The 14,662-nt window shown below is 38.4% G+C and overlaps 1 protein-coding gene across 6 annotated transcripts in view; it reads right to left on the bottom strand.

The window, feature by feature from the left end:
* The window catches only part of CHD7 (chromodomain helicase DNA binding protein 7), a 189,815-nt gene that overhangs the window by 80,181 nt on the left and 94,972 nt on the right, over positions 1–14,662 (bottom strand). For all 6 annotated transcript variants that reach the window (XM_033203496.1, XM_033203500.1, XM_033203499.1 and 3 more), the window contains one exon: positions 6,032–6,462. In XM_033203496.1, coding sequence (XP_033059387.1) covers positions 6,032–6,462 — 431 coding nt within the window. The remainder of the gene's footprint in view (positions 1–6,031; positions 6,463–14,662) is intronic.

Raw genomic sequence — 14,662 nt, 5'->3', positions numbered from 1 at the left:
TCTTTCCAAGTGCCAAACTATAGGGCACACATTTGACTACCTGTGCCATATTTTAAGATGCCACTCTTATTCATGCACAGCAATCCTATGAAGTAGAAACGGGGACTCTGGCAGTCAAAACCCCCTCCCTAGATTCATCATTATGGTCTCTAATCTGCCAGGGAGGCTAACACAACAAATGAGCCATGCTGCCCACCCACATTTCAATCAGGTGCCACAGATGAGATGAGACTTTGGCAGATTAAATAAATGGTAAAAACAACAAAGAAGAAACTACCATCATCCACCCCAACAGGAGAAACCAAACTCCCACAAAATTATATTATTCCTATACAAGTCAGGGCTACACATAAAATTAGTATTCTATGGAAGTTTAAGGGTGTTGTCTAACTTAAAAACAACAACAACAAAAAAGAACAGTGTCTTTTTTCTTGATTTGCACTCTTCATTTCCTACTTAACGTCTGAAGGCTAAGTCACACAGACTTCTACATAAAGGTGGCTGAAGTGAGGGCTGGCATTTCAGATGACTGATGCTCTGCACAGTGGCTTTGCACAAGCACCAGAAGACTCAAAGGGGCCTTCGTCCAGGCAGAAGACAACTAACATAAAGATCTTTACATATCAGGTGCAAACTGCATTTGTACACAATTTCATTTTTCAAAAGTACTTCATTTTCACATACATAGACTTATTTAAATAAAAGATAAAATCAGCCTATGATTCCTTCTGCTCTTTACCTGCCAGCCCTAACATCATAACCACATGTACTGTATGGTAACATACGCTCCACCTGAAAATTCCACTTAGGACTTTCAAGGAATGTGCCTCCAGAAAAATCTCCCTTTAATATCCCACTGTAGCTCATGGCCTCCTCACATCTGACCTTCCATTTGATAGGTGCAGTGGGAGTTGAAAGTGGGATCTACATCACCTTCTCTCATATAAACCAAAGTGGCAACAAGGCCACTGCTTTGGAGTCCACTGCAGTTCTCTGGATGGGCAAAAACAAATTTCCAGCAGACCCAATGTAGCCCACCCTGCATCTGACACAGACAATGAGTTGGCAAACTTGCTTTCAAGGTCAGTATTATTAGGCATTCTCTTCCCTTGATGGATATGAACTGAACCACACATGTCAAAGACACCAAGCTCTGTACTAAAAGCAGCTGATGACTCTCTCACACTGCTTACTCAGCCGGTTTAAGATGAAATCAAAAAGAGGAAGGGCCACAGTGGGGCCACTGAGGCTGGCTGGCAAAAGGAAGGCCTTGAGGTGGTTACCCTAAAGGAAAGAAGGATTTGGGATTTAAAAGATCCTATGGTCCTTTTGTTGAAGAAAAGACAGCCTTTGAGACAGCAGGAAAGGGAGTACAAGCTTGGATTTAACGAACCAGAGACTGGGTAGGACAGGTCGGGAGACAGAGCCACACTATGTTCATGGGCACCAACACTGAAAGGGCTCAAAGATTCATTTATCATCACACATGTAAGAAATCTCTACCCTCTTCCATAGGCACAGGGTGCAAAACATTTAGTTCTGTCTTTTCAAATGTCCAATGTCTTGCATCAAGAGTAAATCATAGCATGTGAGTAAAATAAAGAATAAAAAAATCTCAGGACAGCTACAAAAAAAAAAAAAAAAAAAGCAAAGAAAGGCTGAGGGTTTAATTTACTTTATTACCCATATACCTGAAGGGACGGGAAGACATCTGACTATCTAGATTTTTGTACTTACTAGCAAAATTAGCATAATGGGATACTTTTGTGCCTAATCTCTATTAAGAAATTTCATATATACAAGAGTACAGCACAAAATACATATTAGTTTATAAAAACACACCACCATTGGACTTGGTGGCTGAATAAAAGTATTTCTCAGGTAAACGTTGCTACTCTCCAAGCTCATAACTGAGAAAGCAATATTTGAAAAGCTAAGTTCCTCAGAGAAAGCTGCTACATAAATACTATTACTATTAATGATGATAGTATGATTTGCAAAAAGCTCCCTCACATGTTTCTGGTACTGTATGTGTGTGTGTTTTTTTTTTTTTAAAATAAGACTAGTATGTAAAAACAATACTTCACTCTTAATTGAAAAATAACATTTTAGTTTTCTACTAAGTTTAATTCTAGGGACAGAGTACAGAGCAAGGAATGAAAAGGATTCCTAGAAACTGCATTAGCAGCAAGTCTGTGTTGCTTCATTTAACTTCAGCTTCAGTAGTCAAGTCACAATCTTTGGCCAAGTTCCCTTCTTTCTGTACATTCAAAGAATCTTTATATAGCTAAATGGACCATTAAATCCTTCAAGAGTCATTCAAAGGAAGCACTTCCTCCAAATTCTTTCTCATCGCACAAGGCACATGCATGCACAACAGAAAATGCATTGAAAAGGATGCAAATCCTCATATTCCAGCTCCATGAATCCTTCCATATGCAAAACGGCATCCTCTCCAACCCACAAATGGTTTCGCTGTTATTTTCAATATTAACAACCAATATTTGAAAGCTGTAAGGACAACTGCGGAGCGCATCAGAAAAATCAACAGAAAAAATATATATTTAACATAAAACGGGAAAGGGAAAAAAGATACGGCCAGAATAGAGAAGAGGAACGTGGCCCATTTTTCTCATCAAGGTTTTACATGTCTTTTTCTGTGATGCTGAACTCTTTTCCTGTTTCACCACCACTCTATGTAACAGTTTCTGGGCAGATTATTTTAAGTCCTCCTGCAGAGGAAAGACATGTATGATCATATTTTAGTTGTCAAAAAGGCCAGTTCTCTGGCAATGGTCACAAATTCAAGCTTCTGCCATTTTATAGAACAAGATGGGGTGCCAGGCAGTGAGGAGACACGCAAGGAAAATCAGCCCCTGACAACAGCCAGCCTTCACATGTCTTTTACCATGGTGAGTGTTAAGTGATGCAGATCAAGCTCTCTCCCTGACAGTGACACAGCACAGAGAAAGCTAGCGCACCCTTGGGCCGCTTCCTTCACCTCCCGCTCAAAGAACAGAACACTTGTTTGTACAACACAGCAATGATATGGCATACAGGGCTGCAGAGTAAAGATGTGAGCAGTTCTGTGCTAAATGTTTCATTTCAGTTCTGTTTATTCCCTCTATTTTAGCTCTCTGTAGGAAAATTATTTTCTGTATAAACAAATTCATCAAGTTAACTTATTCAAGGATGGAAATAACTGGTATCACATAACATTTTGCAAAACAAAATTGCCACTGTTGTATTCCAGTGCTTAAAAGCAAACTGCTACGGCAATTCAAATCCAGTACTAACATAACGCAAACCCCCTATTACCTTCATCACTGCATATTCAATTTACATAATTATTCTACTATGCTATTCAGAATTTACATGTAGTTGTATGCACTCTAGTTATCCTTGCTCCAGGGATGCTGTTTCCTTTCTACACTTAGTATAACAACACTACAACGCAACATACTCAATTTATCAGATCAAGAGAAACAATGAGGTTCAACAAAATAATGGTCTGGTTTGTTAATTTACTTAAAACCTCAATTCAACTACCGTGTGCTTGGACAGCCATCCCTGTTTGACTGTCAACAGGGAAGTTCAGGAATGTCCTTACCACACTTCAATGTAAATCAGCAGTGGCCCTATAAGTGATCAAGTAACCAGGGCCAACAGAGGTGCCACCAACACTCTTTATGGCCCACTCCCCAGTGTAGCATCCTAAGTCTTTGGGCCACACTGCAGCAGCTCCCGTTTAACCTGTAAATCCATAGGCTCATCAGACGTGTTCCATCCAATTATTTTCACACCACTTAGGGTAAAATAACTGTTGCCTATAGCAGGCATTGACTAAGACTATTAGTTAAAAGTGGCAAGAGCAGGGAAGGTACTAGACACTTTTTCAGAGAAAATACACCCTTTTCTTCCTACCAAAAGCTTGTGATTCTAGTGCAAAGCCAATACTCAGATACAGCAATGCCAAGCACTTACTCTGCACAGACTCTGATTCATACTTCAGAGTAGATAGCAAGCCTATGAGGCTTGCACTGAACATTTCTCTAGCGGATAAACACAGGGTCTATATTGGCACCAAGAAGACATGGCATGCCTGGGACTAACTAGATTTGGTGCTCCAACTTTCAAACAGTTTCTTACAGTTGTCGGAAAATGTTAACAAATTTCATTGTTAAATACAGCACTTTAATATCTGCCCCAAAAGACTCTACAAGAGGTAAGGGTATGCCAAGTAAGTTTTTAAACACAGAGCCAGTCTGATATAGATTTAGAACTTGAAAGGATATACTTGGAAATTCGTAACAATATCCAATACAGAGTGTTATTTTCTTTTTTAAATCCATTTTTACCATTAGGTGATAAATTTAAAAATTAAGATGAAAACTGGAATCAGATATATATCTTGATGCTAAGATTAATACTTATGATGTATTTCCTGAGCTCCAAAAAGCTTCTTTAGAACAGAGACTCCTATGTTTTAAGTTAAAGAAAAAAGATTATATTCTTTTAAGATTTTTGCTTCGATTTCTTTCTCCTTGGGAGAAATAGGCTTATGCTTTCTTCTACCAAAAGCATAATACTTAGATTTAATTACTTATTTTTTAAACTACCTCACAAAGTCCAACTAAAATTTTATCCATGTCTTTCTTCCTCACCCTTACATCCCTAACTCTTAAAACAGTACGTGCAAATAATAAGCACTTAATATTTCTTAAATAAAAACAGATTTTATAATGTGTTAAGTTTAAAAATATGTTCACAAAGAGGGGGAAAAAAGTGATGGTTTTCAATTAGGAGACCACACACTGAGGCATCAAAGAAAATTCACGAGTAAATGCAAATATTAAGTTATCTGTAAGATTGAGCTACTGAATGTAATTCAGTTGCTTTGGCACCATAAAAGGTATTGAGGGCAAAATTTCCTCAATGGCTATGATTCAAACTTTTAAAACATCAAATAATAATGTATTTGGAGTTGTTTAGATTATTTTTAGCAGGAAGTTGCAAGTCCAAGTTTGTCCTTTCACTTCAAGGCAACATCTTTTTAGCCACAAAATTAATCTCCTCTGTTTGTGTACTTGGGCATGCACACACGGAGCAGCAATCTCAAAAAGTTCACAGGAAATGCAGAATTGACTGGTGCATGCACAGGTGTGTGTTTACACGTGCACATGAGGGTATGGGGTAGGCGTGTTTTCTAATGGAGTTTGCAAACAGATTCAGATTAACCAAGGCTGACCATAGTTCCATCTGGAAACTATATTTTCCAACATGAGCCACATTCTGAAAAACAGATTCAGATGTCTGGAACTGGTTCAGAACAGTTGTAAGAAACATTCACTACAAATGAAAAAAATTAGTCTTCAATGTCTTCTCCTCTCAGCTTTTCTTACTGAATAAATATGCTTTTTGGGGGAGCGGTCAGAGAACTGATGGGGGGAGTATGGAGTGAAAGAGGGTCTTCCCTAGAACCTAAAATTCATGCTACTCTTGAATTCATATCCAATGGACAAGTACTAACTGATTTCTCTTCCGCTGCTCACTGGGATTTCAACCCTGCTCCTGGAAGGCTTACTCTGCCAAGCACAGAGAATTAACAATCCTGGTTCAACCTCTGGGAAGAAGGGCTGAAATGCTTAGTGAAATATAGTGACCTTTCTTCTATAATCCTTCCTATCCAGTTTTATATCATCACTGAAAATGAGGTTGCTGGTCTATTCTTACAAATAATTATACTGCTAACTTCATTCTATTTGCTAAATAAGTTTTCACAAAAATATAAAAAATTGATTTTTAATTTGTATCTAGTAAGATCTGTAAATCAACAGTTCACAACAATACGTCCTAACTTTCAGAATGCGTAAAAGTCTTAGCTTTTTAGTTTGGATATTAGGGAAAGAAGCTCAATGATGACAAAAATCATTGTGTCCCCTCCCACCCCTCATTTCACAGGCTGTAACTATTTGGCGCTAATTGCTGTACTCTCAATGTTTTGCAGTTGTTGTTTCTGCCCACAGCCTACCTTGACTTTTTGCTGGATTTGGGTTTTGGCGTGGCAGTTTTTGCTTTCTTTTCCTTTGGCTCTTTGGGAATCTTAGGGGCTTTCGGGGTCTTGGGTTCCTTGGGTTCTTTTTTCTCCTTGGGTTCTTTCGGTTCCTTCGGATCTTTTTTTGCCTTTGACCTTTTCTTTTTCTTTTTTTCTTCTTGGGACCCATCCAGTGAGTTCCTATTTAGTTCTTGGTTATCTACCCCACCAGGGAAGTCATCTTTACCAAAACCTTTACTGGGATCCTCTGCTACAATGTGGTTGTTTTTCTTTTTCTTCTTCTTTTGTTGTGGCTGCTGTTCTATTGATGGCAGGTAATCATCACTCTTCACTAGCTGAGCATTCGGTCCACTAACCTGAGTCATATCCGGCACTGGTTTCTCTAGAAAGGGCTCCGACGGCGAATGCTAAAAGACACAAATAGCAATTGAAATTAGTTTATCATTCTTCACAGTAAAGAAAAGAACTGAAAGTTAGTGGCTGATGTTTCTGAAACTTATTCTATACTTAAGTAGCGAATATTTTTCTAACTATACCGTTGTAGAATCTATCATCTTCTCACATCCAAAAAAAAAAAAATGTTTCTTTAAGAGACAATCTTTTAAGTTAAGAAAGTTTTAAAATAGCACTTTAGTTAATACAGTAAAAAAATCAGTTCAGGAAGTAAAAATTAATCCAACTTAAGACACTGTCCATTTTTTAAACAGCCTACATGAAAATGGTGAAAGGCAAAACTAAGCCACAAAGAATACATCTAAGTTGAGTTCTAGCCCCATGTGGGAATGGGAACTCAAATTAAAGGTATATAATTTAGCCATTTTTAAAATGAGCAAGAATACTGAACATTTCAAGATATTCTAGTACTGTGAAAGTCTAAAATAAATGTGTAAACATAATATAAATCTTACACAAGTCATTTCTGGTTTAAACAACATTAAAATATCAAATTAAAACCACATACCCAAACTTGATGATTTTGGATTGGTGAAATTTCTTGCATTGACATGAAAGGTAGAACATGTTTTTCTTAACCTCTTTAAGCTTTGTATTTCAAAATTTCACCAAGGGAGAGATAACTCAAATAAATTAATGTGACATGCCTTTGGGAGGTTCTTGACATCCACTAGGGATACACCCAGACACTATCTTAAATAGAGTTGAAAACTAACCACATTTAGGATGAGATTCTTAGTGGTCAGCCAAGATCGGAGGAAGTGACTCCTGCACACAACAGCCTCCCTCATAGCTCACCATCCAAACCAGAGCAGGGCTGCCTGGATTATCATCTATACCATAAATTATGATATCTAACGAACATTTACATTTCAACAAAATACTTGAAAATATTAAATCTACATATGTCTCTCATTTCCTGCCTTTTTCATATGCTGCTTCTGGCATGCAATACTAACTGTAATATAAACGATCTACTATGTGCCAGGCATATACGCTTTACGCCGTGGTACCATTCAATCCTCACACCAGCCCTAAGCGTTAGGTGATTCTTCTAATTTTATAGTTGAAGACACTGCCACTCTAAGATGAAGTAACTTGCCCGAGGAGGTACCAGATGTTAAGTGACAGAACTGAGACTGACATCAGAGCAGTTCCAGACATAGTTCCAGAGTCCTCACTCCTTAGCACATGACCTACAGAAGAGGAGCAGGCAGGTGAGCCCAAGCCCACATCTCCAGAGCCTTGTGACTACTGTACACGCCAAGGCTTACTACGAGAAAAGGAGGAACGTTGAATTAAACATTAAAATACAGGTACTGTAAATTCAATTCCAATACACTTAATATTTATTGAGCAGCTATTTGATGCCATGCACCAAGCTATGTTATGTTTGCTAGATGTGTTAATTCCCCTGAATCTCACAACAAAAAAGTGATAATTTACCTCCATCTTTCAGAAAGGAAAAATCCAAGAAGGTGATGTGGCCACCCCAGGTCACACAGTTAGTGACAGAGCTAAGATTTGAATCTAGTTTCCTAACTCTAGTACTTTCTGATTCTGTCCACCTCTTCCTAACATCTTCTACACATCATCTTTCTGGGAAAGGCTCACAGGTTTCACTCAATTGCTCTGGTAAGAGAAAGAGCCCAGAACTCTGAGTTAAGAGATTAAAATTCAAGTCCAGGCTCTACCATCAGCTACATCATCTGGGAAAAAATCACTTCACCTATCTGGGGTTAGTTTCTTTTTCTGCAAAATGATGGTTTGGGGTTAGGTGATTGATAGGTGATTTCCAAAGTTTCTTCTAAAATCCAGTGGCATTAAAAAATCTTAAAATACTTATTGCCCTTTCCTGGTCACAGCTAAGGGAGAATGAGGCTGAAAAAAGAGTAACGATATATAGGAAACACAGAGGCAAGGTCAAAGCGTGAAGAGGAATACATAGATGTAGATCTACATGAGCAGATTTCCATGCAGGGATAACACAGCTGACTAAACACTGCCAAAGTTACCCTCTGCCTCTCTATCCTTTCCTCACAAACACTCTTACACATCAACAGAGGCACTGTCCAAATTATCATTACCTAAGTATCAAGGGGACCTGATTTAACTGTTTTATATTTAGTTTGCATAAGTCGAGTTAGTTTGTACACATTATTTCCTAATGTAATTAAAAAGGAAAAAGCCCTATATTTTTTGCACAGGACACAGAGATCAAACTTCTTTGGGACAAGCTATTTTTCAGGAAATGAAAGAAAAAGTTGTTCCTGGAAAGAGAGGAAAAGACGAAAGTCTAAACAATGATTAAAACTTAGAATGGAGAATTAATACCAGGTATGTTTACCTTTCTTTAATCTGCATGCCATTCGCTCCAGTAATAGAACACCAGCTTCTAATGAGAGATTCCCCGGTACACAGTAATGAATTAGGAAAAGCATAAAACACATAACACAAAAAGATTTAAAGTATATCTACACACTTTAGCATACAAATCATGTTAGATGCTCCTTTTAGTAATAAATGAAGCCATAAATAAATGAAGCCATAAATGAACTCAGTAAAAAATTTAATCTTGCATAAGGAGGAAAAAAGTGAAGATCAAAAACAAAAAAAGTATGAATTCTATTTGATATGCAGCAGAATTATGTTTTGGTACTATCTGAAATAGGGTGAAAAAGGTGCTCAGAAATATTACAGTGTTTACCAGACCCACATCTCCTTAAATCTTTTAGAGAAAAGCTGTTTTTGTAAACATTTAACAAAGAACAGATGGCCTGCCTTAATCATGTGGGGAAAAAAACCTGGAGCTCCCAGTAATACCCTGACAAAGTCTCCCAGGCCCAGCCATGTCCCCCCCTCCACCCCCCACCCCACCAGATGCATGGTACAGTCTTCTCTAATGCTATTTAATTTTACAGCAGACATTTTCCCATCAATTCCCACTGCCTGACAGGTAATCAATGCCATTAACATCTGATATTACCATGTAGGGCATTGCTAAAACCTCTCATTTATTAGAGCAAACATGGAGAATGTTAGATACCAAAGGTATTTTTAAATAACATCTTGTCAAACTTTCTGCTTGACATATATTCTACTATAATTCCATATGCCATTTGGAACATTATGGAATATATAAAGACTGCCATGAACTTTTGGAACTTAAACAGCATAACTGATACTTAAACTATAAATAAAAACGATCTAAGGTGAGTGTGTTTTGTTGAGAAAATTACCATAAGCTAAAGACAATTGTTCGTTTCTTTAACTCCATTGTTCACAACATATAAATTAGAAAAGACATACAACTAAATGATCGTATATAAAACAGCAGAATGGATAAGATGCAAATTTAACCAAAGGAGACCCAGTGGGGGAAGTGAGGGCAATCCCTCTGCTTCTTTTAAGCAAATCCAACCCAAAATGATAGGAGAATCATCAAAGAAAATGAAAAGATATGTAAAAAAGCAACTTTTTATTTATCTCAGTGTGATTTCTTCCACAATTCATCAGCATTTTCTGGCTTAAAAAGCTATCTAATTTCATCATGTTTTGCCTTAATTATACTGCTGAAGCCTCAGCCTGTTAGCAATTTTGAGTATAGCATGAGCAAGTGATGCAATGTTAACAGTGTGTGCCATGCTTTCAACATGTATGATCTCTGCAAACTAACATTTTGTAATACAGGGCACCCAAGGATAAACATTTTATTTACAGACAAATGTATTTATTTACATGTTTATTTACATACAAACAAGTCTAAAATCAAAACAATGCTTTAAAGAAAAAGAAAAGACAGTACCAAGGGGACCAGAATAACATGGTACTTATGAAAACAAAAGCCTCCCCACAAATTAAGCTAAAGGGAGGCAATGAGGAGGAGGCACTTGTGCTCTCAGAGAAAATAAGATTCTGGTGAAGAAGAGGCAGGCCAATTAAGTCCCAAGAAGCACAAATACAAGCTTTAAGAACACTAAACTATTGCTTAAATGGCTCATGAAAATACAAATATCAAGTAGTCATTTAAGATTGAAATGTACTATTTGGTATCTTAAAAAGGCTTTGGAGACACATTTTTATTACAAACATTCTTAATTTTTATTTTTTCCAGTATTCCCCAGGTTCTTGACCCTTCTACACTCTTCAAAAAAGGAATTCTGGTATGAAAACTACACTCGATCTTCAGCCAGAAGAGTGTGCAATGATTCAAAAGAACATTTAGCAAAGTTTCAGCAAGTCCTATTGAGATTGTAACAATGACACTGATAAAAAAGAAGATGCATTTGGTATCTAGTACCCAATTCATGTATTTATTCAACAAATATTTGAGGCTCTCACAGTAAACAAGGCAGCCATAGTACCTGCTGGGAAAGACTGCAGAGCACCTAACCCAGGCTGAGACCAGGGAGGCTTTCTACAAACTGTCCCAGGCTGAGAGAGGGGGGGAGGCAAAGGAACCAGCTTGAACAACAAATCCTGCCTAAGACTGGGTGACTGCAGACATGCAAATGCTTCACAAGCAAGCTTTTAAAATCTGCTTTGTAAGGGAGGAGATCAAGATGAGCGGATAGCAGTTTGAATGGTCAACTGGGATAATAAACTTTAATTATTTGATATAAAATAAAAAGCACAAAAATATTCTTAAGAGGATCAAGGACTGAAATATTTTCTGCTTGGTTAAAAAATCAGTATTAATGATACTCAGGGCCCTGAGTTCAAGTTTTTTTATATGCCAGTCAGTTTTATTCAGCTCATTCTTAACAATTTCCAGGAAAACATATTTATATTGAATGGCTATATGAATTAATTGAGAAGGCAACGAGTACAGAACAAGTCAAGGATATTCAAATGTGTCACATAAAAACAGGTCTCAGGTAACATGAGTTTAAAGAATTCTGTGACAGGCTAAGCGTGGTGGCTCACGCCTGTAATCCTAGCACTTTGGGAGGCCGAGGCAGGCAGATTACCTGAGGTCAGGAGTTGGAGACCAGCCCGGCCAACATAGTGAAACCCCATCTGTACTAAAAACACAAAAAATTAGCCGGGCATGGCGGTATGCACCTGTAATCCCAGTTACTTGGGAGGCCGAGGCAGGAGAATTGCTTGAACCCGGGAGGTGGAGGTTGCAGCAAGCTGAGATCACACCACTGTACTCCAGCCTAGGCAACAGAGCAAGACTCCATTTAAAAAAAAAAGAATTCTGTGCTAACCAAAATTCAGTTTTCTTCACTGCAGGACTTTCTAAGCCCTTAATGACTGGGGAAAGTGGCAATGGAGACAGTATAGAGAGTGTCCTATGGGTGTTTAGCCATGGCTTCCCTTCTTTCCATGAAGATTTTAAATGTCCTTCAAAATATACTTTTGATTATACTGATATAGCGATAGCATGGCAAATTCATCACCTTCTCTAGCACAGGGGTATGTAAGTATGTGTATCTGTCCATCTTTCTTTCTCAAAACATTGATTATCAAATGTTTTAAAAGATAGCATATTACACTATGCACAAATATACCTTTATATAAAATGCACTGAAACAGCTCGCTGAATTGGCTGTTTATTTTATTCTCAAGTCACTGGTAGGAATAAACTAGTATAATCATATAAGAACGACTTGTATAATTTTTGTTACACACACAGTCAAGATAATTACAAAGTTAAATAAAATGATTTTGATATAGCATAATGAAATAATTTATCTTAGCATGTACCTCAGAATCATTAAATTTTATAAACAAATTTTAAATTACTGTTGAAATATCTAGTTGAAAAATTATCTGAAGGCATTTTTTGAACCTTTGGCTTTCTGCTTGTGTTTTAAAGCTGTCAGAATAGATTAACCATACGAACAAAATCTTAAACGGCTACAAATTAACATGAGCCACCTTTATGGCATCTAAATTATAAACACATTCTGAATTAGTAGCATCCAAAACAATGGAAATAATGAACCAAGCAGTCATGTTGAAAAGTTTCACATCAGAAACAGAATACCAAGCATGTTCTCCATATTTAGGAGTGGAGTGATACCACAGGAACTGTCCAACAGCATTTATAATGTGTAAAACACTACTCTGTGGTGTTTCTATAGTCAGATTGACTGGGATATAAGCAGTGAACTCTGACAATGCTAAACCCTTTTCTAAACGTCTGAGAAATTCTAACTGAAACAAGGCTCCCCCCCAAGTGGAGGAGAACAGGGCGTTTGCCCTCAGCTCCTTCACCCTCTGCCATATCCACCACTGCCCTTCCAGCCGTCTCCCCTTTCCTGTCTCTCTGTTCTCCACCAACATGATTCTGACCACTTGTCCACCCTTGCCTGGTGCTGCCCTGCAGGTCCAGGGGTACCAGTGGGCAAGGGTCAGCTCTGCAAGCACAGAGCCATGCTGCTGGGCCAGCAAGGCTGCCCCAGCCTGGCCCTCCTAGAGCAATGGGAAGAGGGTGCTGAGCGGAGAGACAGCACCAAGGTACCAGTCCTAAAGCCATCCTGCAACACTGTACTGAATGACATTTCCTTTAATCATCTGTTGTATAGTTACATGCAGCATGTGCTCTGCTAAGCATTTTACATACCCCTTGTCTTCAGTTTCCTGTAATAACCCTATGAGGCTGGTGAGGTGAGTTATATTATTGCTGCTTTATAAATGATGGAATTGAAACCTTAAGATTAATTTACCCAAAGTTACACAGCTAGAAAATGGCAAAACTAGAATCCTAACATAGGAGCTATTGCTACAAAATCCACATACTTTACCAAGCCTCTTGTGAGAAGGTCTGGTATGTGACCAGGACCCCCAACAGTGGTATCCTCAGCCAAAGGGGGTGGCTGTGGAGTTCTCCAACCCTAGTTGTAGCCGCAGCACAAGCCTAGGGAGCAGACTGCTGTCCTTCTCCAAAACCGTAAAGGCCTTACTTCTATTTAAGATCCTAACCCTAATCTGCAGGTTAAGATGGCTACAAAATTTAACACAAATTTGAGGGTTTTGCCTTCAAAGGGTCGGAGAAAAACTCTAGTTTAGTTCCAAACTAAAGCTGTAGAGAATCACTAACCTTTTACTCAAAGATAACGATGTAGGTGAGAACTGGTATTTACTGTGCTTTGCAGCCAACAAACATTATCCACTATGATTCTCAAAATCACTCCACTGGCATAATTCAATGCAATCAATATTGAGGCCTACTTTGTCCCAGGGACTGAACCAATTCCTCAAGAACCACAAAAAAACAAGCCCGCTCCTTGCCCTGTCTTGAAAACTCTCCCTACCCCAAATCACCATCTACTATATTTCAAAGACTGTAACGCAGCCAGTTCTTTTCTCCATCTTTGTCACAGATTCATTGCTACTTCTTAGGAAAAGTACCAGATGAAGTCACAGGCTTGCATTTAGGGGCCATATAGTTGAAACAGCCTGTTTATCTATACACACACCCCTAGGGCACAGAGTTGAGCTAATGCTAAATTGAACATGCTTTTGATGTGTCTCTGTTGCTTCATAAATGCTTGCAAAAATTAGCTTGTTTATACGAGACTTGAATGATGTTTTTACATGTGCTAGCCTTCTAAAAAGGGTATGCCAGTATTTAGACTGTGTTCCTGATCTTACATCTCCTATCCCTGGAGTAATTTTGAGGGAAAAAAGAGGGCCAACAGAACCATCACTTCTCCGGGCAGGGAAGAAACAAAAACCACCACAAGTGCAACACAATGCGAAGTTTACTGCAGTTAGAGTGAGTCAATTCCTAGATCTCCCAGGCCACAAGCAGAGGGGTAGCCCCCTGAGGCAGCAGGCCCGCCCCACCTATTCTCTCTGCTGAACATTTTATATACCTCTTCTCTCGGATTCCTACAATAACCCTATGAGGTTGGTGAGGTGGGTGATATTGTTGTTGCTTTATAAATGATCGAATGGGAATGACAGAACAAGAGTAACAACCCAAGAAAAGGCATGGTCTCCAATGTGAACATCATGGTGCCTCTGACTAATCACAAGCAAACCAAAATACGAGCCCATTAGAGGAATCTGAGACACAGTCATACTTTCACCCTCTTGTTCTAAATTTCTGAGCTCCTTAGGGCAGTAAATCAGCAAATGTTCTTCTACTGGACATTATTTTCTAGAAGTAAAAATGGCAAATATAGTATGTTCATGGGC

This window comes from Trachypithecus francoisi, unplaced genomic scaffold (genome assembly GCF_009764315.1).
Source record: "Trachypithecus francoisi isolate TF-2019V2 unplaced genomic scaffold, Tfra_2.0 Lachesis_group7, whole genome shotgun sequence".
In the NCBI taxonomy this organism is placed as follows: Eukaryota; Metazoa; Chordata; class Mammalia; order Primates; family Cercopithecidae; genus Trachypithecus; species Trachypithecus francoisi.
This window is presented reverse-complemented; position numbering and strand designations above follow the sequence as displayed.